Source organism: Furipterus horrens, unplaced genomic scaffold, assembly GCF_987537825.1.
Source record: "Furipterus horrens unplaced genomic scaffold, mFurHor1.1.pri manual_scaffold_13, whole genome shotgun sequence".
NCBI classification, from domain to species: domain Eukaryota; kingdom Metazoa; phylum Chordata; class Mammalia; order Chiroptera; family Furipteridae; genus Furipterus; species Furipterus horrens.
The window spans coordinates 39,995,938-40,022,287 of NW_028327183.1; the positions used below are offsets into that span (position 1 = coordinate 39,995,938).

A 26,350-nucleotide genomic window follows, 5' to 3' on the forward strand; every position below is an offset into this window, starting at 1 on the left:
GTGTGTGTGTGTGGTGCGGGGTTGGGGGGCGAGCATGTTTCTGGATCTTGTGTGAAAACCAGGGGTACGAGGCTGGCCTTAGCCCCAACTGGTGTCTACTCCTGAATTCCATTTTTCCTGCCTGCAGACCTACCTGTTTCATACCCCAGCTCCAAAGCCTTCCGAGGAGTAACTTGTTGGTTTGCAGCCTGCCTGTTTTAAGTCGTCTTTTTAGAGCTGCAACAAAATCAGGCTAAAAAAGGGAAGGGTGGTTGGCTGCTGCCCTCTTTGGGAGGGTAAGGTTAGTGCCAGTCAACCTAAATTAACTCCAGTTCCCATGCAAAACTTTGGTGAGCTGCATTTTACTTTGCCCTAGGCGCATTTTCTCATCCTCTAATAAGACGCCTTGCCTGCCACCAACCTCCGAGATACAGTATTGTGAAGATACACCCAACAACCCTTTGCCTAGAACCTAATTGGTGCTCAATTATCCCACTCTCCACCTCCAAGAACTTGACAATCATGCCCTGCATAGCAGGGTTTCTGTGAACGGCAGACTGAACGTAAGTTGGTGACCCCATAAGATTATAATGGAGCTGAAAAATTCCTGTTGCTTGAGGTAGCCCCTTAACACAGTGCAACACATTCCTCAGATACTTACCACTGTGTTACAATCGCCTACAGTATTCAATACAGTACTACTGTCCCTGCAGGTTTATAGCCTAGGGGCTGTAAGGGAACAGAAGTTGTCACTTCAAAATATACCTATTTGGCATAACGTTTTAGGCTGATTAATTTTAAGAAACAGCAGGCATGGGAGAAGCTCTGAAAACCAAATAGAAGTTAGTTTTTGCAAGACATTTATTTTTAAGGCAGTTCTCAATTTGTAAGGGGTCTCCTGCATTGTACCAGGAAGAGCAGGATGAACTCAATACAGGAGACAGGGCCTTAGTACTGTTAACAACCTTACCCTTGGTTACTGTGCTTTTCTGGTAATTTCCCCTAACCCACAACCCTCATATTTTGTCTTCAACTGAATAAGGTATTTTAGGGGCTTCAGCCATATGAGTGAGTGACTCAGTTTTCCTGGATACACACATTTTTTTTTTTTTTTTTTTTGTTATTTTATTGCAGGGATGTGCCAGCCAAGAACCCAGAAGGATAGAGGGAAAGTTATTTTTCCTTCTCTACATAGCTTCAATAGGCTGGTGCAGAGTAAGTTATATACCATTTAGGTTTGGATCAAGCGCACTCTGTATTCAGTAACAAAATCACCTACCAACTCATTTTACAGAACACACCCCCATCCCCAGGTGTTGCATGACTTTAGCTGTGCGATTTCCCTATGTATCAGTGCTACCCAGTAGGACTCCCAAGGAAAGTGTTCTCATCTGTGCAGCCCAGCCTGGCAGCCACACATGGCTGTGCTGGGCAGGGCAGATACAAATAGGGCAATTGGACAGTAAATCTCAAGTTCCTTCCGTTAAAAACTTTTGTGTAATTTCACCCCTCAGTCCACATTCTAGTGTGGTAAGATGCCACACGTTCTGCCAGCAGGGAGAATGCAGTGGGACCTCACCTGGCAGGTCTGGAATGCCCAGGTTGGCTGCGAAGACTGGTATGGAAACAGATACCCTTCCCAGAGCAATGGAACTCACTAGCTTCCTATAAAGGGGGGGGGGGGGGGGGGGACGGACACTAAAGGCAACTGATTCCACAAGTAACATTTTGCTTCCCTACAAAATTGGCCCCTTATCTGCAGGTTTTGACCTCCGCCATGTGATATTCCGCATTGGATATGGAGGGCTAACTAAGGGACTTGCACATCCCTGTATCTTGGTATTTGTGGGTGGTCCCAGAAGTCGGTCGGCAGCCGTCCGTCTCGAGAGACGATGGTGTAGCTTCTTAAGAGTCTATCTGCACCGCCGAGAATGGCTGTGCAGTCCGACTCGGGAGTGACACGGTATCTGTCTCCTCCCGTGTTGAATCGACATCTTGCGATGAAGCTACAGAGCCTGGGCAGGGTGATATGGAGGGTCTGCTGTTGCCCATGCAGCAGACCCCCCCTCTCTTCGCAGCTGAAGGATCCAAGGGAAAGACGGAGTCGATACAGCTTGGCTTCAGGTGCGCCGCAGGAGTTGCCGGTGTTGACTACAACGTCAAACCGCCTTAGGGACTCCGGCTCCGGATTTTCTGTCGGGGTTTACTCCCTTAGCCTTTCCCCTGAAGAGGTATGCCGCAAGGCAGCGGAGGTTTTTTGGAATCAAGAGTTTTCCTTCTCTGAAGGTCCCAGAAGTACTACTAACTGTATCTATACATGTGCCACCACACATAATTTTCTTGGACAATAGAAATGTTCTATCACCTGTTGTAGCCCAATGGTAGCAACTGAGAGCCCACTTACATGTTCACTTTTATTACACGGCAGGCACAGCATTTACATCCTCAGGGCCATGTTCTGAGCCCCATTAGGAAGCTTACTACATTGAGCATAGCTGGACTTGCTTTAAGGAGGCCATGAGGAGCCTTTTCCCAGAAGGTGGTGTCGATACCCTGGATGAAGCCAGTCAAGGGGAATTCACCACCACCACCCCATGGGATTTATGGCCCTTAGTTGCCGACTTCAGTCTCCCCCCAGTTTTTCCTTTCTTTGTATTAAAGATAATATACGTTTCCCCCGCCTTTAATTTAAACAGCAGCAACGAACTGAAGAACATTAAAACTCACAGACACATCACACAACCCGTGGCCCAGAACCACCCCCATTTGGCTGTGCTGGCAGACTGAACTCCACCAGAGGTGCAGGGAGAGACCAGGTCTGCTACCACCTGTCTTCCCACCCATCCACACTAACCCCAGAGTGGGGACTTCAGGGAGTATTTAAAATCCAGACTGGCAGTCAGCTTGATGCCAAAGACCCACAGCAAAAAATAAGACAACCTTAAAACCCACGACCATTCTTTATTATAAAGGTGAACCCTGATGGGCTTATCGGTAGGATTTCTGGTAGCGAGCACGGGCGCCAGGACCTCCGAACTTCTTGGATTCGCAGCGACGGGGATCAGCTACCAGCAGGGTCCGGTCATACTGGATGAGGATGTCTTTGATCTCCTTCTTGGAAGCCTCATCCACATCTGGCAATGAGAAATGGGGTAAAGATTTAGGTAACTACAGAAACGCACATCTACTCTGTGAAGCTAAATGGATGCCAGAGCTGGTCCTTGATTTGCCCCCTATTTCCCATGCCGTTGGGAAGGACCCATTCTCACTCACATTTCTGGTAATAGGCAACCAGGGCTTTGGAGATGGACTGACGGATTGCTGTGAAGAAAACACACAAAAAGGGGCATATCAGTTTTGTGAAGGTCAAAAGTAGGGCCTTGTTCTCAGAGCCACCTCCCACCCATGTGTCCAGTTCCTGGGACTCACCATAAATCTGGGCCACATGGCCACCACCCTTTACGCGGACTCGGATGTCCACGCCAGCAAATCGCTCTTTCCCCAGAAGCAGAACAGGTTCCAGTAGCTAAGGAAAAGGGGCACAGTAGGATTTTAGGTCACAGTCTGGGCAGCTGAGTTACCTTACTGAGTACCCTTCTCATCTCTCTCCTAGTAGCTTCAGCCACCATCGGCCTCAAAGTACTAGTGGAAGAGGCTGGGCTGTCACTACAAGGCCCTCTACACAGCGAGGAGCAGGGAGGATTTGCAGATGAGACTATTCAAGGCAACCTAAGCTGAGGTCTCTCCCTGCACCTCAAATTCCTCATCTCAAGACGGGTTCTTAAGACTCCTGGCACTTTTATCTCAACAGCAAGGAAACTTTGCAGACCCAAAGCTGCCTCTAACAGTGAAAGGCACTTCTGGGCTGTGTCAAGTGCTCTTTCTGGGTTCCCCACCTGGGCTCTCCATCCTCCCTTTGAGCCTTGTGGATTTCCAGAGAAATTACAACCACTATAACCTGAGCCATGCTCTCACCTCGCCAACTATAGGCCTTTTGCGTGTGCCTGGACACTTGTTTTGCCAACTTTAACCCTCAGCTCACAGGTCCTCCACCACCACCACCACCACCACCACCACCACCACCACCACCACCACCACCACCACCACCCAAAGTCTGCCCTGACCCTTCCACCCAGATGGCAGAAGCCTTGCCTGGCCTCTCTCATCCTAGCCCTGACTATTCTGGAGCAGTGCCTGGTACTGGATCCATTCTGTCTCCTCTAGTAGACTGGGAGCTCTGTGGAGGCAGGGCCTTGGGCCACCTGGGTCACTGCTGTGTCTCCAGCACTCACAGACTGCGCATACAAAGCCTTCAAATAAACTGAGACTCAGTAAGAGCCCTGGCCAGCCAAATGGTCGCAGGTTTGATTCCAAGTCAGGGCACATGCCTGGGTTGCAGACCACGGGTTCCATCAGGGGCATGCAAGAGGCAACCAAATCTATGTTTCTCTCTCTCCCTTCTGCTCTCTCTAAAATTAAATTAAAAAACCTTTTTTTTAAAGAGTAAGCCACAATACTCAATGTCTGCTATACCAAGGATCTCAGACCCTACCTTATTATAAATTCTAACTAATCCTGAAATGTAGATGTTATTCTTTACATTTAAAAGTAATAGACTTAGCCCTGGCTGCTATGGCTCAGTGGATTGAGCGTTGGCCTGTGAACCAAGTGTTGCTGGTTCGATTCCCAGTCAAGGCACATGACTAGGTTGCACGTCAGGTCCCCAGTTGGGGACGCAAATGAGAGGCAACCACAGTGATGTTTCTCTCCCTCTCTTTCTCCTTTCCCCTCTCTCTAAAAACAAACAAGCAAACAAATAAATTATTAACAAAAATAAAAGTAATAAGACTTGCTTTGGCCAGGTAGCTCAGTTGGTTAGAGCACTGTCCTGATACACCAGGGTTGTGGGCTCCATTCCTAATCAGGGCATATATAAGACTCAACCAATGAATGCATAAGTAAGTGGAACATCAAATCGATGTCTCTCCCCCTCCCCTAAAATCAATAAAGAAAAAAAAATTTAATGACATTTATTTACTTTCTTAAAAAAAAGAAAAGGAACAGACTTCATAGGAGATTCTAATTTATCCTCACAACAGCCCTTCAAGGAAGAAATTGTCTCCATTTTACACAAGGACGAGAAGTTATCTGCTTCAAGTAACACAGCTAGTAGAAAGAGAAATCAGACTCTAATCTCTTTCCATTCTGAGCCAAAGAAACTGAGGCTCAAACAGGAAGGAAAGGAAGCCCCTCACAGCCAAGCAAACAAACCTAAATTGCGTTCCCATTCTTTTAAAAATTATTGAGAACCTACAATGTCTGGAAGAGTGGAAAATTACAAGTTGTAAACACAACACATATTCCCCAAGTAATCAGGCTGCAAAAACTCTTGTAATGCTCTTATCAACTGAATGGCTTCCAAACTTTCAAAGCACCCTCTTAATCTTCAACATCCACGTTTTTAAGTTGAATTTATCGGGGTGACATTGGTAAATAAAATTACATACATTCAGGTATACAATTCTATAATACATCATCTGTACATCGAATTGTGTTCACTACCCCAAAGCAAGTTTCCTTCCATCACCACATATACTCTTTACGTCCTTTTACCTCCCACCATCCTGCCCCTCTGAACATCCACGTTTTCACGCTCACCTAAAGCTTTTATCACACCTTCTGTACCCCCAAAACCAACTTCCATCGCCAAATACCCTATTTTTCTGACCCTAACCCCAACTGAGCTTCTAAACATTCCATTGTTAATACGAGACCCCTCGGCTTCGAAGATCAACAAACTCCAGTAACCTGCTTATTTCAACATCCCTGATCCAGAGTCCTACACTCAACCCACCCCCATATTCACTCCCAGCACCTTGTATTGCAGCGTGCGGGGCTCGATCATCTCTAGGGGCCGCCCGTTCACCTTGATGAGGCCGTTGCCCCGTTTGCAGTGCGCCACCGCTGTGGCCGTCTTCTGCGGAAAGCAAGGGTGAAGAGGCCGAGGCCACGTGAGTTCAGGGCTCTGGCTCCCATGTGGACCCCAGACCCCCGGCTTCCCCCGGCCCCTCCCATCCAGCTCCCGGCTCACCTTGCGTCCGAAGACTTGCACGGACTGCAGAGGACCCTTGGATGGCATATTTGCGGGAGGGCGTACGCCAGAGATCCTCACCGCGCGGCGCCTACACCGGAAAAGGAAAACGCGACACCACCTCGGCGGCTTTACAGGGTCTGCGCAGGCGCTTTGAGTGTTGCGTCGCGACAAGGAGCTTTACGGCTTGTGTGGTAGCCAGGGGCCAGGCCTTCGGATTGGCGGCAGGAGGTGGATCCGAGAGCAGTGGGTGGGACCTGGGAGGGCAAGGGGGCGGGGACTGAGAGTGGAAAGGGGCTGACAAGGAAAGGTGAGGAGTACGCGCCTTCTTAGTATCTTCAGCTCTCATTGGTCACAACCAGTTTCATTTGCATTCCGGCTCTTTTTTTTTTTAAGATTTTATTTACTGATTTTTCAGAGAGAGGGAGAGAGAGGGAGAAAGAGAGAAACATCAATGGGCTAGAGAAACATGGGTTGGCTGCCTCTCACATGCCCCAGCTGGGGACCGAGCCCGCAACCCAGGTATGTGCCTTGATTGTGAATTCAATCGGTGACCTTTTAGTTCACAGGCTGGTGCTCAATCCATTGAATCACACCAGCCAGGGCTGCATTCCGGTCCTTTAATAATCTCCCTTCGCCCCCTTCCCTACACCCCACTAAAATCGATTCTTAACCCCTTCTAAAGAGACCCTTCTTAACGCCTCACCACCTGCTGTCTTTCTCCCCTCTAGATTCTCACCTCCCCAAAGCCTGCTCCACCAGAATCTTCCCTCCAGAACCGACAGCAAGAAGTTAAGCAGGATTCCTGGATTTAGGATTCGGAGTCCTCCTATCCCCTAGAGCCCACCTTTTTTGAGCGTCCTCTCCCAGAGTCCTCTTCCTCTTAGAGTCCCCTCCTGCACAATCTTTCACCAGAATTTCCTTCCTTTTAAAGTCTCCTCTTCCTAGAATCGTTCTCTCAGAAGTCCACTCTCAAATCTGCCTCTTGGGATCCCTCACCTCCGATCATTTCCCTGAAGCTCCCTCCACTCAAGAATCTTCTACCCCCCCAACCATTCCCTTAAAGATTAAATCTTAAAAAGGAAAAAGAAAGGGGGAAGGAAGAAAAAAAGAAGGCAGCAGCCCTGGCTGGTGTGACTCAGTGGATTGAGTGCCAGCCTGCGAACCGAAAGGTTGCCGGTTCGATTCCCGGTCAGGGCACCTGCCTGGGTTGCAGGCCATGTACCCAGTTGGGGGTGCGTGAGAGGCAATCAATCAATGCATCTCTTGCACACCTTGATGTTTCTCTCCCTCTCTTCTTCCCTCCCTTCCCCTCTCTCTAAAAGTAAAATAAAATCTTTAAAAGAAAAAAAAAAAGAATCCTCCTCTCCTCAGGACCCATTACCCCTAGCACCCACTTCCTTCTGAATCTTCCTCTCCTCCAGAACCACCCCCCATAGAATCCTCTTTCACAAAAGCTTCCTTTCAAAGCCCTCTCCCTCAAAATCTACCATTCCTAAGAATTCCTTTCCCTTCAGAGCCTCCTCTTTCCAGCAACTACCTTTCTTGGAATTTGCCTCTCCTAGAATCCTCCACTCCCTAGAGACCTTTCCTCCAGAATCCTCCTCCTCCCATTCCCTACTCTAGAATCCCTGCTGTATCCCCTAAATCATCTCTTCAATCTCTCCCGCAAATCACTTTCTCTCCAGACCCCTCTCCACAGAATTCTCTGTCATCAGTATCCCCCCATTCCATCTGAGCAACCTCAGGATTGAGTTACCTCTCTTGTCCCATCCCACCCCCCACTCAGGATGCTCCTCTCTCAGGGCTGCAGGGAGCCTAAAGTTGCCTCAGTTTCTCTAGCAACACTAGGTCTGGGGTCCAAGGTTCAAAGGCTTGTGGTGACTCACCTTGTGCGTGGAGGCCTGAAGTGGGGGCATAGGTTGGTGGGCGGGTCTGAGCCAGAGGGAGGATCCTCCAGCCAGAGCTGAGCTCCAGAAGGGTGAGAGAGGGAAAGGGGAAGGGGGAGGGAAGAAGGGAATACACACAGCCTGACCTGGAGGGAACACAGACAAGATAACACAGCACAAGAGAGAGAGATAAGAACACATGGAGGAGAAAGACAAACAAGGGGCCAATGGAAAAGAGGAGGAGAAAGGAGAAACACCGGGTCAGTCAGAGATGGACCCAGGAAACACAAGCAATGGAGATTCAGAGGCAGAGAGGCCAACCCTCAGAAAAAGAGACAGACAGGTACAGGCAGGCATGGCGATTCCAATATACTTGAGACCAGAAGGAGAAAGGAGAGCAAAGACCCCAATTATGCACCTGCAGACACTGATAAGGCCTGGCACAATGTTTTCCAGTGAGAAGACAGGTCACACTCCCCACACTCTGTACTACCTTATTGGATCTGTTTGTGGGGTGGGGAAGGCTTCAGGTGTCTCCAGGCTGATCTTCACACCCTTGCCAAGTCTTCTAGCTTCCTTGGCCACGGGGTGGGGGGGTTAGGGGCTGGGAAGGAGTAGGGGAGGGGCATGGTGTCAGTAAGCCTCCTGACTTAGGTCCTCCCTGTCTCTTGGAGAACATTCCCTGAGTATCTATGGATTGAATGGAGCTAGACAGGGAGGGAATTGGGCAGTTCCCTTCACCCCCTCCAGTCATTTATTTTATTTAAAATATATAAGTATATCTCGTCGGCAGCCGTCCGTCTCGAGAGACGATGGTGTAGCTTCTTAAGAGTCTATCTGCACCGCCGAGAATGGCTGTGCTGTCCGACTCGGGAGTGACACGGTATCTGTCTCCTCCCGTGTTGAATCGACATCTTACGATGACGCTGGAGTGTCCTCTCCAGTGAAGCTGAAGCTACAGAGCCTGGGCAGGGTGATATGGAGGGTCTGCTGTTGCCCATGCAGCAGACCCCCCCTCTCTTCGCAGCTGAAGGGTCCAAGGGAAAGACGGAGTCGATACAACTTGGCTTCAGGTGCGCCGCAGGAGTTGCCGGTGTTGACTACAACGTCAAACCGCCTTAGGGACTCCGGCTCCGGATTTTCTGTCGGGGTTTACTCCCTTAGCCTTTCCCCTGAAGAGGTATGCCGCAAGGCAGCGGAGGTTTTTTGGAGTCAGAGTTTTCCTTCTCTGTTATATATATAAGTATATAGGTTTATGGTATTCAGGAGAAAGTGCAAGTAGTGTCTGAAAAAAGAGGAAAATAGAGTATAAATCCCACCTAATAAAATGCTTCAAAGAATGCAGTATCTTGCATCTCAGATGGGAGATCCAGTCTTTCAACCTTCTCCCTCTCTCTGTACCTCTTGCTTCCAGGACCCTGGGCCACTGGGATCCAAGAAAGCCTGGGGGTGGGCAGGGTGCCCATGTGGCCTCTCTGGAGCATCCTCCTGCTGGTAAGGCCTTCGGGGGGCCCAAGACCACCCCTCTGCCCTCAGGAGCCTTTCTACTTCCTGGTTGCCATCATGAAGATGCTGGTGAGGAGAGGGAGTGGATAGCCATCAGACAAGGGCAAGGAGGGGGTGGGGTGGGGGGTATCTTTGAGGAAGGTCAGGCTCTCCCCCCTCCAATATCTGATTCTCCTTCATACCCCCAAATTGTAGGGAAACAAAAATGATGGCACTCTCTACACCCCAGATGATCTCTCGGTGAGTATTTCATTAGCTCCTTAGTGAAGTTGGGAGTTTCAGGAGAATTCACTAGGCTTGGAGGACATGAATGTTAAGGGCAGGAGGCAGTGGGGCTGGTGTCTGCTGTCCAGTCCCTCACCCAGCCCCCAGCCCTGGCAAATGTTATTTTGTTCACTGCTGTCTCTGAAACCTAGAAAAGGTGACTGGCACATAATAACAGCAAATGATGATGACAGTTATAGCCACTGGTAAATAGTGCTTGCTCTGTGCCAGATACCTGTCTCAATGCTTTAAGTATATTAGCTTATTTACTTTTTACACTGATCCTATGAGGTAGACAGGGCCACTGAGTATGGATATGAAGGTTATATACTGGACAAGGATCCCACATACCTAGGACAGTAGTCACATCCTGGATATATTCATCAATTTCCAGCAGATGGCAGTAAAGTATCTTTCTTTCTTTCTTTTTTTTTTTTTTTTTTGTTGTTGTTGAACAAAAGAGCACTTAGAATTGTTTTAAGGAAGAATGTCGTTTTCTAACTTACACAGGTACAGTACAGGCTAGTGCCAGCCCTCAAGATAGGGATTATGCAGAGCTCCGTTTTACAAACGAGGAAACTGACACCCAAAGAGGTGAACAGACTTGTCCCAGGCCACAAGTCAGAAACCTTGGGGATGGGGATTTGAGATCAGGCCCTTGCCAATAGACACCAAATCACTCTGTCCCCACAGGTGTGTCCTGCTGAGATTCTAGGCTGCTTCCGACTTGAGCTGTCTGTACTTGGGTTTGAGGAAGGCCCATCCATAGGGACTGCTGTGTTCCGACTACAGCGCCTGCTGGATGCCCTGGGGTCCCGGCTGTGGGTGACAGCCCAGGGTCCTTGTCCGCCCTGTGAAGAACATTCCCAGAGACCTGTTTCTCTCTTCCTGGCCAAACTCTTGGAGTTATTACAGAAAACTTGTGCTCAGCCCCTGCCCTCAGCATGAGCCTTGCAGGACGCAGACTCCCTGGTACTGCTGGAGAGGCTGGGTGAAGAAAGGGAGAGGACACTTGGCCTCCAGCCCCAGCTCCCAAACCCTAAGCCTTCTCCTTCTAGGCCAGAGATACCTCTGGAGCCCCAGGAGCCAAGGGGAAGAAGAGAGAAGGAGGAAAATATGGTGAGATCTGAAGTCTGATGACTGATGACCTACTGGGACAAGGGGTTGGACAATTGGCCCCAACTACCCCTGTTCTCCCTTTTTTGGTTACTGCCTGCTCTCTCCTCTTCCAGGAAGGGGCAGAGCATTGCACAGGTGTCTTTTAAACTCATCCCCTTCTCTTGAGGACAGGGAGAGTCTTGTGGTTCACATCCCTGGCTGTAAATAATTACCACCTGGAGAACTTTCAAGTAATACAGATGGCCAGGCCCCAGCCCAGAGAATTTGATAATTGGTCTCTGATAGATACTGAACATCTATATTTTTAATCAACTTTATTGAGGTATAATTTACATACAGTAAAAGGTGCCCATTTTAAGTGTGCATTGTTTTGACAAATGTTTACAATACGAAGCTACATTTCCATCATTCCAGAGATCCCTCGTGCCTCTTTGCAGTTAATCTCCACATCCAGTCCTAGACACTGAGTAATCTGTCTTTCTGTCTACATAGATTAATTTTGCTTCCTCTAGAGTTTCATATGAATGGAATCATACTGTGCATATCCTAGTGCTCACTTCTTTCACTCAGCATAATGCTTTTGAAATTCATTCAGGGGTGTATCTGTAGCTCATTACTATTGCTGCTCCTCCTGATGGGCATTGGTTGTTTCTATTTTGGGGCTATCATGCATCTCTCTCTCTCTAATCTTAAGTATTTTGATGTGCTGTCAGGATTGAGAGTTGGGAACCACTGATGCACCAGGGAAGAAACTTCCACGGGGAGAAAATGACTGTTCTCTTGCTTTCCTGGAGTAAATGTCTTTCTACAAAAGTGTCAATACAGCCTTTATATGTGGAATCCTATTTTAAAGATCTGTGTAGAGGGAGTAAGCTTATAGGAGGGGCAACATTTCTATAGGGTGCCCAGACCCTCCCCAATGTTTTGGGATTGTTGGATTGGGGAGTTAGTGCTTATGGAGAGATCCACCTGTTATACTCACTCTGGTAGCTGCCTTGGAAGCCTGCTGCCTGCCCAATAGCACTACATTCCCCTGTAACTGAAACAGAACCCCAGGCTGTTCAGTTATGAGGGACTCGATGCCTGCCGCAAGTAAACCATAACTCCCAATGCCACAGTTTGGTGAAAAGGAAAGGAATTGTTTATTTAAAGCTTATTTAGATTTAGATTGATGGCGGAATTCTGCCATTCTGTCCCACATCCTTTAGAACGCCCACAAGCGTTCTGGCTCCACTTGATAAACCAGGCCAGTTGCAGAATATACCAGTCTGAGGTACCACTTTTCAGAAAAGCAGGAATTCACAACTCAGCATTCCCGGCAGCTCCCATTCATCCGTGCTTGATGGAGGAGCATCTGCCTGTGTCGCGGTGTTCTCCAGCTCTTAATCCAGAACCACGCAGCACCTTCTTATACACTAGACTTCCTGGCGGGCTGGTGGGGGTCCCCCTACATCCTCTCAAACTGCATGGCTCTCCTCCAAAATGGCTGCTGCCTTTCGTTTAAATCCTAACTGTGGCCTGTGACGCAGTGGGTATGGTGACCAGTTGTGGCCACCCGCAGAAAATTTCGCTCCGGTCCTGTGACCTCTATGGGCAAAGTTCCTCCCCTCTGCCCAGTGCCGGGCAGCAGCCACAGCCATCTGCATAACTAAGAAACTAGCTAGCAGCCCTAGATATGCAAAGTACCTCAAAAGCTGCACTACCCCCTTCCCTCACCCCAAAACCATAGGCTGTGGGGAATTTCAGGGTCCCGCTCCTTACAATTTCCTCCTTTTAGACTTTGGACCCTTTATAATCTTATAAAGGATAATGGGCAAAGGTCTCATGATCTTCTGAAACTGCTTCGTGCTGGACACGGCCACCGTCCTACCTACCCTTGAGTCCAGGGACCCCTAATAGAGTTGGGGTGTGGAGCCAAGCATGGCCTTCACTGCACAGGGAAGGAGTTTGCAGAATCCAGGTCAGTTGCCTGTCTCCCAAAAGTGGCATCCTTGGTTTCCAAGGGCTGGCACTGCTGGACAAGCTGGCATCCTTGTTATATTCTGGGGGCAACAGATTTGGCAAGAGGGTTAGAAGACACAGTTAAAACCATAATCACTAAATGACAAAGGCAGGGACGAATTCTTCAATGCTCCACATTAGTAAAGGAGTGGCTTCTCTGGAGGAAGGTGTGCAATGTACGTCACACCTGTCCAAAGCGCTTTTGCCCACTATACTTAGTTTGGGCTGAGGGGAATATTTTAGGATACCCTCTTTCAGACCTCTGGGCTCTTTCTGTGCAAGCCATTAGAGCAGAAAAGAAAACCAGTTCTAAAGTGAAGCCCACAGACTGTCCCATACTTCACCCACCCAACCGCTTAGTTCAGTCCAACCGTTGGGTCTCAGGAGGTGGTGATGCAGATGGGCCTCCTATGTGAGGCTTATATGTAACCAATCACTCTGGTAATGAGGTCATAGGCTTACACCCTATGAAAACAGAAGGAAGAACACAGGTTCATTTACACAGCAAGCCATAAGATAGTCTGCGAGACTATCTTTTTGGGAAAACATCCAGTTGCAAGGCCTTTGCTGACATGACATTTAATAATGGTAATTTGACACATCCTTGTTGCCTAGAAATTAAGCATCTTTGATGATGTTACAAACCCAGTAACAACTTCCAAATGAAAATAAACTTTGAAAACATTTAGCTGCACTAGTCTATAATCCACCACTGAGCACTGCAATTTTTTAAAATGTTTTCTTGATTATGTTGTTACATTTGTCCCAATTTCTTTTCCCTCTGCTCCCTTCCACCCGGTGGCCCCCCCTCCCTTCAGTTGTCCCCCCTTTTAGTCCATGTCCATTGGTTGTGCATATAGTTCTTCTCAACCTCTTCCTGTCTACTCCATTCCCTCCTACCATGCTTAATTCTTGCATCATCTCCCTCCCTTTTCCCCCTTCCCCCTCTCAGCTGAGCTCCCCTCAATATATTCCCCATACCTATAATTCTTTTTCCACTCTCGTTGCCTACTTAGTTTGCCTTTGTTTCAATTCCCTAGCTTCTGTTCTTGGTTGTTGTGATACAGTTTTCATTTTAATGCTCATAGTTTTGATCCTCCTCCTTCTAAACCAGTCCCTTTAACATCTCACATAACAGTGGTTTGGATCTAATGAACTCCTTCAGTTTTACTTTGTCCTGGAAGCACTTTCTATGCCCTTCTATTCTGAATGACAGTTTCGCTGGATAGAGTATTTGTGGCTGTAGGTTTTTTATTTTCATTACTTTGAATATTTCTTGCCAGTCCCTTCTTGCCTGCAGGGTCTCCTTTGAGAAATAAGCTGAGAGTCTTATTAGGACCCCTTTGTACATAATTCTTTTCTTCTCTCTTGCTGCTTTTAAGATTCTCTCTTTACTTTTTGACATTTTGATTATAATGTGTCTTGGAGTGGTTCTCCCTGGGTCCAGTTTTTCTGGAACTCTCTATGCTTCCTGGACCTGTAAGTCTATTTCCTTCCCCAAGTTAGGGAAGTTCTGCTTCATTATCTTTTTACATAATTTTTCAATTTCTAGTTCTTCTTCTTCACCTTCTGGCACCCCTATGATTTGGATGTTGGCCCACTTATAGATGTCCCACAGGTTCCTGAACCTCTCCTCACTTTCCTCACTTTTTGTTTCCTCTCTCTGCACTAGTCGACTGTTTGTCCCTTTCCTGTGTTTCTATTTGTTGATTTGATCTCTGCTTTTTGTTTCCTCACCACTTGTCTTGTATGTGTTTTTGTTCATCTCAGCAGGGCTAGCCTTCATTCCTTCACCATCGTGTACAATATCTTTTGTTAATTCTGTAAGCTGCCTTATGACTACAGCTCTGAACTGAGCCTCAGAAAGTTTTTCTATTTGTTCATCAGTTAATTCCTCTATCTGCTTTGTGGTTAGGTTCATGACTGGTATTTCAATTATTATTCCTGTCATTCTGACCGTTTTCGTATATCTTTCCTTCTTGGGCGGGCTGTCACACCTCCTATGCTATCGGGTGCAGTGCCCTGAGCACTTGTCACAACCCGGTGACCTTTTTCACCACACTGTGGTGCTTTGTGTAGGGGCGGGGGTCCAAGATGGATTCCTGCCGTTACTCTCCGCTGAGAGACCAGGAGCCTCTTCCTCCGTCCCCACACCCTCTGGGCCTCACAGCCTGAGGCAATGGGGGTCTGCCTTCCCCAGCATTAGAATCACGAGCTGACGGGTCTCGACTGCCGCCGGGATTGCTCCCCTGGCGTTTCTCACAGTCCCGCCGCTATACCCGCTGCTACCACAGACAGCACAGCCCAACCTTTCCGTCCCGGTTTCACCCCTCCTACCCGTCCGCACTAGCACCACTGGTTTATAACTTCATACGTTGGACTTCCATGCAGTTTTATTTTCTGGAATTTCTGGTTATTTTTGGTTTTGAGATAGTTGTATTCCTTCTTAGTTGTGGAGGGAGACAGAGAGTGTCAGTCTAAGTCTCCATCTTGGCCAGAAGCCAAGCATTGTGATTTTTTTTTTCTTTTTTTAGCATTGTGATTTTTATCGAATCACAATTTTTCTCCTTAAGTTCATCCTTATTGTTATTAAAGGGACTGCATTAGGTCCAGTTTTAATTTTTCCTGTTCATTTGCATAAACACAACAAGAGCAGCAATTGATTACATAGGACTTTTATGTCTGCTTTGCTGGAACTTACACAAGGAACCTTTAGATTGACTTTTTAGTCTGCCCTTCAGGACACAGAAACTGAGCCACACACCTTCTGTCAAGTTCTTGAGGTTTTCCGTTGTGCCATAAGGTTCTTTTTAGCCATCTTTCGGGAAAGCAACTTTTGTTCCTTCCCTGGAAAGACTGGCACGAACCACACAACCAACCAAGGTACTGGGCCTTTTTCCTAGGGGACTTTCACTAGCTTCAAAAGTCAATCCCAGGTCCTCAGGGCTTTCTGGTAACAACCAGAGCCCAGGCATGCCTCCTTCAGGCATGACATTACAGTCAAAGTCTTGGTGGACAAAACCACCATAAGCAACTGGTCTTATTGATTTTATGCAAAGAAACCTTATGTCATTACTTCTTCAGAATGCCAAACTCTGGAGGGAGCAGGTAGGGAGAAAAATATAGTGCAAAGAGAAGTCCTTGTCCTTTGAATATTCACGAAAATTGCATTTCCATGCCTTGTACTTTCTTTTCACTTTCCTACTTGTGAAGTTTTAACTTTCCTTGGGAAACTTCAATTTCCCTTTCACAGCATAAACAGAACAGCAATTTGAAGCACAGACAGAGTTAGGCTCTCTCTCACCAGTATGTCCACTGGCCTCCTAGAGACATGCCCCTTCAGTCCCAGTTTCTTGGCAGAGGCATGCTCACTCACTCGCCCAGGCTGGAATGCTCATCAGCCCTGAATGACCCTTCCTGGGTCCAGTGGCAAAGACATTTTCCCAAACCAGTTTACATATGACCTTTTCTAGGTCTCATTGGCCAAAAACAGATAGAGAATTTAAGAACGGAACAGAGAAAAATTCAGAACAGTAAAATTTAAAGCACATTACATTCCCATAAAATTAGAACACAAGTAGCTCAGGTTTCCTTTTCTTAAGTTTAAAAACCTTCACAACCTTCCTATATATTTACCCATTCAGATTTAAGCATAATATACTTTCCATTCTTGTTCTTTTCCACACTGTGAAGGACTATATTTAAATTCATTATCTGACAACTAAAAGTCCCTAGCTTTACAAGCACAGGCATAAAGTAACAGAAACATTGTCACCCTGTGTCAGGTCTCTTTGTCCTTCCCCAGAAGAGGAACTTCAACTCTTCCTGAGTGCAGATGCAGCTTTTCCTTTTCAGTATCAACCACAGCAGCAGAGTCTGTGTCCTCCTTAGGTGGTGCCCTTTTTACCTTTGTGTGGTGGAACCAGGTCTTAATTCCAAACAGCTTCAGGGAATAATGTGTTGTCAACAGAACATCATAGGGACCAGTCCATTGTTCTGCCAGCTGCTGTTCAGGGCCTTGAGTCTTCCAGATCTTCAGTAAGACCAAGTCAACTGGCCCAAAGAGGTGCAGGGGCTCATCAGATGGATATACAGACCTGCAGTGAGCAAACTTGTGCAAAATGTTTAGTGTTTGCCCTAAATGTTGTACACACTGCTTAATTCTTGCCTCATGTTCCAAATTGTTTCTAGACCAGTGATTTGGAGGGGTCTTCCATAAACTATTTCAAAGGGGCTCAATTTAAGTTCACTTCTGGGTGCCACCCTAATTTGAAGCAGAGCAATGGGGAGTGCCTGGTCCCATTGTAAATGCATTTCCTGACATATTTTTGCTAGCATTTTCTTCATTGTATGTTTCATTTTTTCAGTCTTTCCCGTAGATTGAGGTCGCTAAGATGCATGTAATTTCCAGGGTATTTGTAATGCTTGTCCAACTTTCTGGGAGATCTCTGACATGAACAATGGCCCATTGTCACTTTAAATGCTGTGAGGAAGTCCAAACCTAGGACTTACTTCTTTAAGTAACAGTCTTGCCACCTCAGTTGCCTTTTCAGTTCTAGTGGATTACACCTCTACCCATCCAGAAGGGGTATCCATAAAGACCAACAGAAATTTGAAATTCCCCCTGGTTTTAGGCATTTATGTGAAGTCCACCTGCCAGTCCTCAAATGAACACATCCCTTTATATTGCACACCCTTTTCCGTTGGGACTTGCTGTCTTAGGATTGTTCTTGGCACATATTTGACAGGCTTGAGTGATTCTTTAAACATTTCTTTATAAATAAGAGCCTTTTAAATATGACCTAATTAAGTTCATTAAAGCATCCCTTCCATAATGAGTCCCTTCATGTAAGTGTTTGAGGACGGGGTACATTAGAGCCTCAGGGAGTAAAATCATGCTATGGGTGTTGATCCATGTTAGTGAATCTCCATTCATGGTCTCATTCCTCATCCTATTCTGTGTAATGAGGTTTAAACTTTGACAAGTCCCGATGGGGAACTAAAGTCCCTAGGCATGGTGGCTCTCTGTCTGCCTGTCTGCCTGCTTTATCAGCAGCTTGGTTTCCCTGACTTGTTTGGGAACTGTCTCAGTGGTGTCCTGGTGCATTATGGCCACCTGGTCTGGTAGATGCCCTGCCTCTAGCAACAGTAAAATCTGTTCTGCATGTTTAACATCCTTGTTGCCTGAGGTTAAAGGTCCTCTTTCCCTCCGTATTGCTTCATGGGCATGAACTATCACGAAGGCATATTTGGAGTGTGTGTATATGTTAGCCTTCCTTCCCTGGGACAGCATTAAGGCTCTTGTGAGGGCTATTAGTTCAGCCTCTTGTGCTGAGGGTCCTGGTGCAGTGGCCTGGGCTTCTATTACCTTGTCTGCGGTGACTACCGCATACCCAGCTCATCGCTGGCCATTGTCCATGAAGTAGCTTCCGTCTGTATACAGCTCTGAGTCTGGTGCTGCCAGCAGCTCATCCAGCAGACCTAGTTTGCTAGAATAAACTTGGTCAATAACTCCAAGCAATCAATCCAAAGGGCTAAGGTGCTGCAGAAGCTGCTCCCACCTGCGGAGGGGTTGATGCCATGAAGGCCGCTTCTGCTTCCCAGTCCCTGCCCCCTGGGTTCAGAGCGTGAGTGAAGTTTATTTAATTCTCCTGTTCTGCCTGTGTTTTACTCTCTGGGAGAGGTTTTGGGGCCACCTTCTTTTGTATCACCAAAAGAGTCTCTATCCCTAGCAAATCCCTATTATACAATGCCATAAACACATTGACATAGTGGATCTCTTCCCATTTTTCCAACTGCAGGCAGTACAGTTTCAATTTCCTAAAGATACTGTAACTCAGGGAACCATTCATAGGCCATCTTTCCCTACAATCCAAAACACACTTAAGCCAGACAGTGTTACAGTAATAAATCAATACATCCTTAGACATAGGATAACAACAGTACATATTCCAATTCTCCAAAATTCTCAGCAGGCTCCCCTTAGGGGCCTGCCCAGAACTGCGCTTATTGGCCCAGATATACAGGCCAATGGCTATAGTCAGAAAAATCCAAAGGACCAGAAAACATATATACCAATCTGGCATTCACAATTCTGTTATTTCAAAAATGCTCAAATACATTTTTTTAACCAAACAATCTCACTTTTTCAATTCCTTCCCAATTCCATTTCCTTTTCACCTTCCAGATATGTTTCGGTGGCTGGTGCCCTCAAGAGGTGTAGAGAGGACTGGGAGACTGGAAAATTCCAGTCTTACTCTCCTACTCCTGACGGGGTCAACCTGCCACGGGCAATTATTAAGGCCCCACATTCTGCTCAGTGCCAGGCAGCAGCCACAACCATCTGTATGAGGAACAAACTAGCTACCAGCCATAGATACGCAAAGCACCCCAATAGCTGCATTGTCCCCTTTTCCCGCCCCAAAACCATGGACTATGGGGAATTTGGGGATCCCGCTCTGTAATAGTTATAACTAACTATGGGAGAGTTAACAATGTGTTCTACAGTTTCAAAAATTTTTTTCCATCAGGTTAATTTTTCATCTCTCTCCCTCAGGCCTGGTTCTTTTTGCATTCTCTCTTACAAATAATTATTGTACTAACACGTAAGTTCACATTTAATCAATTTGGAGATACTCTAAACAAAAACAAGGGCTTTGGTGTCACCCAAACTTGGGGAGGAATCTTGGGTCTGCCACTTTTCAGTTAGTTTATTCTTCTGAGTTCAGTTTCCTCGTCTGCAAAATGCGGGTCCCTATCTTCTAGGGAATTTTTTTTCAGAAGGGGTATAAAGTAAAGTATGATTTATTTGCTAATTCCATGCCTCCACATGGCCTGGGACATCGCGTTACTGCTCTGGACTAAATTCAAGGACTTATTGCAGTTGGAAAAGAGCAGGTCCCGGAAGGAGTAACTTTCCCGCCACTTGACGCTCCCAAAATGTCAGTTCCAGGTTTCCCATTAAGACAGCCGTGCCACTCTCAAGATGGCGTTCAGGACGTGTATCGTAAGGAAGGAGCCCCGGAAATCTCGCGTTAGGTGAGGCGAACGGGCAGGTTCTCGCGACAGGGCACGTCAGTCTCAGCCAAGTGTCGTGTAAATTGCAGCTGGTTCCGAGTGCGGAGGTGGGACAGGAGCGGTGAGGTGTGGGTTGGCCGCGGACGAAGTAGGCCCGGGGGTCGCGGGGAGCCAGGGAGGTGTAGAGACCGGACTTGGGGACTCTGGAGGTGTAGCAGGTGGCGTTAGGGGGTCCCCTGTCGAGTTCACAGTTGCCAGAATGAAACTGCCGGAAGTGCGCTAAGAGGCTTTTCTTCTTTCCAAGTACCGGTGGGGATACTAAGTCTCGGGGTGGGGTTCGGAATTGGGGTGCGCTGAGGCTGCCGTTTTTTCCCGCAAGAGCAGAAGATGTCGGACAGCGAGGACAGCAACTTCTCTGAGGAGGAGGACAGCGAGCGCAGCAGTGACGGCGAGGAGGCCGAGGTCTGTGGCTGGGACGCTGCGGGAGGCGTTCCGTCTGGGGGCAGGACCAGGGCAGAAAGACCCCCGTGGAAGCTCAGAGGGGATCAGAATGAGCTGTAGCCTATGGGAGCTTCCAGGTTGTATGGAGAGAGAGAAGTAGGCGAGCCCAAGTCAAGCAGAGGGACAGGCGCTGCTGAAGGCCAGGGATGCTCCAGGTACAGTGAGATAAGAGGTGATGTATTATAGTTGGAAGACCTGGCATGTAGTAAGCACTCATTATTAGTTTTTATTTTTAGGTATGTCCAGTCATTCTAGAAAAATATTGGGTAGGCCAAAAAGTCCGTTACAGTAGTACTTAGTTGTCTTTAACTTCATTTGAAATAATTTTGTTAGATTGTATTGTGACAGCTGTCATATAAACGTGCATTTAAAAAAAACCAAAAACTTATCATAACCCTGGCTGGTATGGCTCAGTGGATTGAGAGCTGGCCTGTGAACCAAAGGGTCGCTGGTTTGATTCCTAGTCAGGGCACATGCCTGGGTTGCAGGCCAGATCCCCAGTTGGAGACGTGGGGGAGGCAACCACACATTGATAGTTCTCTCCCTCTCTTTCTTCCTCCCCTCCTCTCTCTCTCTAAAAATAGATAAGTAAAATCTTTAAAAAAAACCCCATCATAATTGGCGAATTTTTGTGTAGCCATTTTAATATTGAAGATGGAAGAAAATACACACCATTTTTAGCATATTATGCTTTGTTATTTCAAGAAAGGTGTAAATCCAACCGAACACCAAAAAAGATTTGTGCAGTGTATGGAGAAGGTACTGTGACCGATCGAACGTGTCAAAAACTGGTTTGCTAAGTATCTTGGTACTGTTGATGTTTTGGCCAAATAATTCTTTGCTGTGGGATTGTCTTATGCATTGGAAGATGTTTAGCAGCACCCTTGGCCTCTACCCACTAGAAGTGAGATAGCTGATATACTCAAAATCCAAATCAGTAAAGTTATTGGTGAAAATGAAAAATGTGTCTTATTTTATGGGAAAAACTAAATGGACTTTTTGGCCAACTCAATATTTTTAGTACCTGCGTGTGTTAGACACAATTCTTTGGCCTTTGACTACACCAGTAAACAAAACATTTCAATAATCCTTGCCCTATGAATGTGAATAAACATAATTGGTAAGTAAATAATTTAGCAAGCTAGAAGATATTCTGAAGGAGAGGAGAGGAATAGGGAACGCTGGTTGCACTTTGAATGGGGTAATCGGTGACTCTGAGTGGGTGACTTGACAAAAGACATCGGAGGTGAGGGAGTGAGTCATGTCACGTGGAAGAGTGTTGCAGTAAGACAGAACAGCAAGTGCAAAGTTGGGAGCATATCTGTGCTGTTCAGGAAGTAACAAGGAGGCCAGTTTGGCTGAATCAAAGTGAGTGCCAGAAAGACATAACAGGAGCCGGATCACAGAGGATCTTGAAGGCTGTGGTGAGGAATCTGGCCCTAACTGAGACGGATCCATGAGAAGATTTTGAGCAAAAGAGGGATGTGATCTAATGTTTTGAAAGATCACTCTGGTTTTGGGTCTGTTGAATGCCCTGTTGCAGGAACTAAACAAACCTTTCCTGGGACATGCCTGACTTCAAATATTCTCTTATTCACTGTTATCCTCTCTTATTTCTTTCTCTTATTTACTTCCAACATACTCATTTGTTGAATGAATGAATGTTTGAGCATCTACACTGTTCTGAGGTACATCCTAAGTGTTGGAGAGAGAGTGTAACAAGGCAAATAGTTGCTTTCATAGAGTTTAGTAGATGACAGTTGCAAACTAATAAGCAAAGAGAGGACACAATTATAGAGATCTCATCTGACCTACAGTAACGTAATGTAAATGTATTTTGTAACTTATCTGTCAACACTTGTAAGGGTGATTTTGGTAAAAATCAAGATTTCCTGCTCTCTGGGAAAATGGGAGGAGCCAGCAACCTGAGGCTCAGGATTGTTCTACACAGTAGCTCTTGGCTCAAGAAGTGGCAGCACTCTTTAGAGCTGGGAATTTTCTCCAGTTCCCAGGAGGTATCAGTTGCTGTTTGCCATCATGCCTGTCTTGTGGCAGATTGAAGAAAAGGGAAGATTTCCTATACCTGTGTTCTGGAAAATATCAGGTAGACAGGAAATGCCAGCGGTTTCTCTTGAGCTGTCCCACTTATTATGTTGTTTGCTTGCCCTCTGTAGGCATTTGATTGTCAGTCCTCATGCCCTTTGGGAAGTCCTCAGCTTTCAGTGAAGACCTATAGGAATTGGGATGTTGTGGCAGGGGCAGGGCACATGGGAAGATGTCAGGAAGGAGCTCCAACTTGTAGTGCCAGGTCCTTGGTCTCTGACTCATGGCTTCAGGACACTTTGCTTGTGGTTAAAGCCTGGTGGTAGTAAGAACCAAATCCTTGGTTCCTTTTCCTGGCTTGGGTGTCTGGTTCTCACTGCAGGTCTCACTTCCCCGTCACCGCACTAGGCTGGTTCATCTGCTGTCGGTAGGTGAGACAGAAGGGCAGTGTGAAGCCTGCTCTCACTGCCAGACGTAGGACTGGATGGGCCTTTCAGGCAGCCAAATATTTACATGGTCCTTGAAGGACTGGGTCCTGTGGATAGATGGGATGGTAAATAATTGGCCACTTATTGAAGGGATCAGTTGGCTCACTGTTCTTAGCCTCAGTAACTTGCTCAATCATTCACTCAACGAGTGTTCTTTGAGTTCCTATCATGTTGGGATCACAGCCTTTCTCATGGAGCCCTGTGTTTTGGGGTGGAGGGTTTCATAAACAGGGATAGTTACTGAGGATGGCTGGTGTAAGAACACATTCAAGTCCTGAGGTAACACAAAGATAGTGGTGGGAGCTCCCTCAGGTTTGGAAAGAAGGCTTTGCTGGCACTGAGCCAAGGGGGCAGTGACAAGGTTTCTAGAAACCAGGCTATGATCCTATTGTAGTGTGAGTTGTTAAAATGTGGGTCTTTGTGGGCTAGTTAGGATTATGAATTAAGCACACATTTCTTAAGTTGTTTCCTGTTCCCAGGCCTGGCTGAGTGATGTTGGGGACTCAGCAGTGCCTGAGGCAGCCTGGGCCCTGCTCTCAGGGTGGTCACAGTGGTCAGGGTCTTGATGGGGGAAGCCCAGATGATGTGCCTGACTGCTCAGGGTGTGAGCGGGATAGGGCATGCATGACTTTCTGGAAGGCGGTGGGTGTTTTGATTGAAGTAAGGATGAGAGGCAGAGGGGAATGGTTTTATTCAGAAGACCAGCATCAGTGATGGGCAGCACTAAGAGAGTGCGGTACAAGTGGTTCCGGGTAGCTGGGACCTAGCACTTAGAAGAGGGAACAAAGACGCGGGATGGGGTGGAGCGGCCGTGGACAGAGTGTGTGCTTCTAATCCGGGTTGTTAGAAAGCTTGTTCTTTACCTGAGGTTTGGGGGGAACTGTGGCCATGTTTTAAGCAGGGACCAACTGATCAGACTCATGTTTTAGATCATAGTTTCCCAAGACTGTAGGATGCATTACAGTTTGGGGGGAGGGGTGAAGAGAGGTGTTGTGGGTGGAATAAGGACAAGACTTTTAACCACATGGAATCATTTAATGAAAAAGTTATTTCCTTTTTAGTTTATTTCATGTCCCATCTTTTGATTGGGTCATGGACAAGTTTTGCTCTGATGCTACTGTGTCTTCAACCTTTCTGAAATTTGTTAGTCTTTTTTTTCAGGGATAACAAGCCTTTGGCTTAGAGTCTGCAGCAGGCAAAAGTATGCTGAGACTTAATAACATTGTTTTGCTTGTATCTTTATGTTTATGACAAGTTAACCTTCAAAAACTTTTTACTTCTGAACTACTTCAAAACAAAAGTTTCTTTTTTAAGTGAAGTAAAAATGTGAGTGAATGTAAAGAAAATATCAGACAAATGGGTTGTCCTGATGTGGACATGGCAGGAAATCATAAAGTTAATGAGGAAAAGATTGCATTTGGGGAACACTGTTCTGTATAGGTCACTGCCTTCTGTGACTGGTGTGGAAAGAGGGGTTAGAGGCCAGGAGACCAGAGAGGAGGCTGGGCGAGGATTTTTAAAGGGCCATGTTCTGGCCTAGGGTAGAGCTGTGGGGATGAGGAAAAAGGGATGCATTCGAGAAATGAGGTTCAAAAAGCCAAAAGGTCATGAACTAGAGAAGGCCAGCACGGGTCGAGGGGAAAACATGGGGATCATTTGGGGACGCGGTGGTGTGAAGGGCTCAGAGGACATCCGGGAGAGGCATCCAGGAGGCTGCTGGCACAGGGGGCTCTTTGCTTACAGAATAAAGGGGGACTGGAGACGGATGGGGCATCATCTGCAGAGAGAGGAAATGAGATCGTGGAAGGTATTGGGTTGGCCAAAAAAGTTTAGTTTTTTTCTACAATGGCTCTAGTAGTTCTTAGTTGTCTTTAACTTAATTCGAAACAATTTCGTTAGATTGTATTATGACAGCTATCATATCAGTGTGCATTAAAAAGAAAAACATCAAAAGTAGTAAATTTTTGTGTAGCCATTTTAATATTGAAGATAGAAGAAAATGTGCACCATTTTTGGCATATTATGCTTTATTATTTCAAGAAAGGTAAAAAAACAATGCAAAAAAGTATTTGTGCAGTGTATGGATAAGACGCTGTGACTGATCGAATGTGTCCAAAATGGTTTGCAGTCTCTTGGTACTATTGAAGTTTTGGCCAATAATTCTTTGCTGTGGGGCTGTCTTATGCATTGGAAGACGTTTAACAGCAGCCCTGGCCTTTACCCACTAGAAGCGAGATAGCTGACATAACTCAAAATATCCACGTCAATCAAGTTACTGGTGAAACTGAAAACTGTGTCTTTAATTTTACAGAAAAAAACCATACGGACTTTTTGGCCAACCCAATAAAGTGGCCAGGGAGAGAGTGCATGAAGGAAGAAGCAAAGTGGGCCCTTGGCTGAGCTCTGGTGATTGAAGCCCATGTTTAATGGGTGAACTAATAAGTAAGAGGAACTTGTGCAGGAGCAGTGGAAGAGGTTGGAGAAAAGCCAGGAGAGCATGATGTGACAGACACCAAGGGAAGAGCGTTTTCATAGGGAGGGAATGGTATGAGGTGCCTTGTGGGTAAGGACCAACCAAAGAATGCCCACAGAATTAGCAGCAAGAGGTGGTTAATAGCCTTGAGCACTGTGGACTAGAAGCAGAGATATGGGAGTTACTGCTCCTGAAATGTTCTTCACAGCTAAGGGAGTGGTGGGGATGGCCTGGGGAGTTGTAGAGTGCAGCGAGACAAGGGCGGAGGACCAAACCTCATGGAGCTATCAAATTTAAAGGCCAGGTGGAGGCTACAAGGAGGTCTAGCGGAGGGAGGAGTCCAGATCAGCTCCCAGATATTGGTTAGGTAGGTAGTGGTGCTGTCACTGTTACAGGATGGCTGCCAGAGACACCAGGCCAGAGTTGGAAGAGTGTGCACACAGCGGAGTGGGGTAGGGAGATTGGTGTCTGGATTTGGGGGTACAGAACTCTGGTGTCCCTTCTCTACCTGACCCTGCAGGTAGAGGAGGAGCGGCGGAGTGCAGCAGGCAGTGAGAAGGAGGAAGAGCCAGAGGAGGAAGAAGAGGAGGAAGAGGAGGAGGAATATGATGAGGAAGAAGAGGAGGAAGATGATGATCGGCCCCCCAAGAAACCCCGCCATGGTGGCTTCATTCTGGATGAGGCTGGTATGTTACAGGGCTGCTGAATGCTGAGCAGAGACTGGCTTTCCACCTTCAGTTCCATTTCTTGAATATACTTAAAATATTTTTTTGGTAAATGTCAAACAGTAGGATAGTATGTGGAGCACCCATGTTCCATCACTGTGTGTCAACAGTTAACAGCTTAGTACCAACCCATTTTGCTTATTGCTCCTCACTCCCACCCACCACTGAATGATGTTGATGCAAATCCCAAATCCATAATTTCACCCCAAAATATTTCTGTATATATATTCCTAAAGGACAGGTTGTTTTAAAAA

At 46.7% G+C, this 26,350-nt stretch overlaps 3 protein-coding genes across 8 annotated transcripts in view; 2 read left to right on the forward strand and 1 right to left on the reverse strand.

Moving 5' to 3' along the window:
• Window positions 1-2,910: 2,910 nt before the first annotated feature.
• Window positions 2,911-6,155, reverse strand: RPS16 (ribosomal protein S16). The gene is made up of 5 exons (XM_090259977.1): window positions 6,071-6,155; window positions 5,855-5,956; window positions 3,409-3,505; window positions 3,253-3,300; window positions 2,911-3,113 (listed from the first exon to the last, which is right to left on the reverse strand). The coding sequence occupies exons 1-5, from the start codon at window positions 6,116-6,118 to the stop codon at window positions 2,968-2,970; spliced, it is 441 nt and encodes a 146-aa protein (XP_090116103.1). The 5' UTR covers window positions 6,119-6,155; the 3' UTR covers window positions 2,911-2,967.
• A 185-nt stretch (window positions 6,156-6,340) lies between these two features.
• Window positions 6,341-11,211, forward strand: LOC149994657 (uncharacterized). Of its 3 annotated transcripts, none has more exons than XM_090259980.1 (4): window positions 6,341-6,380; window positions 9,374-9,534; window positions 9,661-9,705; window positions 10,423-11,211. In XM_090259980.1, exons 2-4 carry the CDS (start codon window positions 9,424-9,426, stop codon window positions 10,675-10,677), a joined length of 411 nt encoding a protein of 136 aa, XP_090116106.1. In that variant the 5' UTR covers window positions 6,341-6,380; window positions 9,374-9,423; the 3' UTR covers window positions 10,678-11,211. The 3 variants fall into 3 exon arrangements, with proteins under 3 accessions (XP_090116106.1, XP_090116104.1, XP_090116105.1); XM_090259978.1 differs by lacking the exon at window positions 6,341-6,380 and adding an exon at window positions 6,501-6,592; XM_090259979.1 differs by lacking the exon at window positions 6,341-6,380 and adding an exon at window positions 8,004-8,051.
• Window positions 11,212-19,915: 8,704 nt separating this feature from the next.
• Window positions 19,916-26,350, forward strand: part of SUPT5H (SPT5 homolog, DSIF elongation factor subunit) — a 29,788-nt gene continuing 23,353 nt past the window's right edge. For 2 of the 4 annotated variants that reach the window (XM_090261222.1, XM_090261226.1), the window contains exons 1-3: window positions 19,925-19,987; window positions 20,254-20,328; window positions 25,892-26,057. In XM_090261222.1, the coding sequence (XP_090117348.1) occupies window positions 20,254-20,328; window positions 25,892-26,057 (241 nt within the window). In that variant the 5' untranslated portion in view covers window positions 19,925-19,987. Of the gene's footprint in view, window positions 19,993-20,253; window positions 20,329-25,891; window positions 26,058-26,350 lie in introns of all 4 variants that reach the window. The other 2 variants (XM_090261225.1, XM_090261224.1) reach the window with 2 other exon arrangements.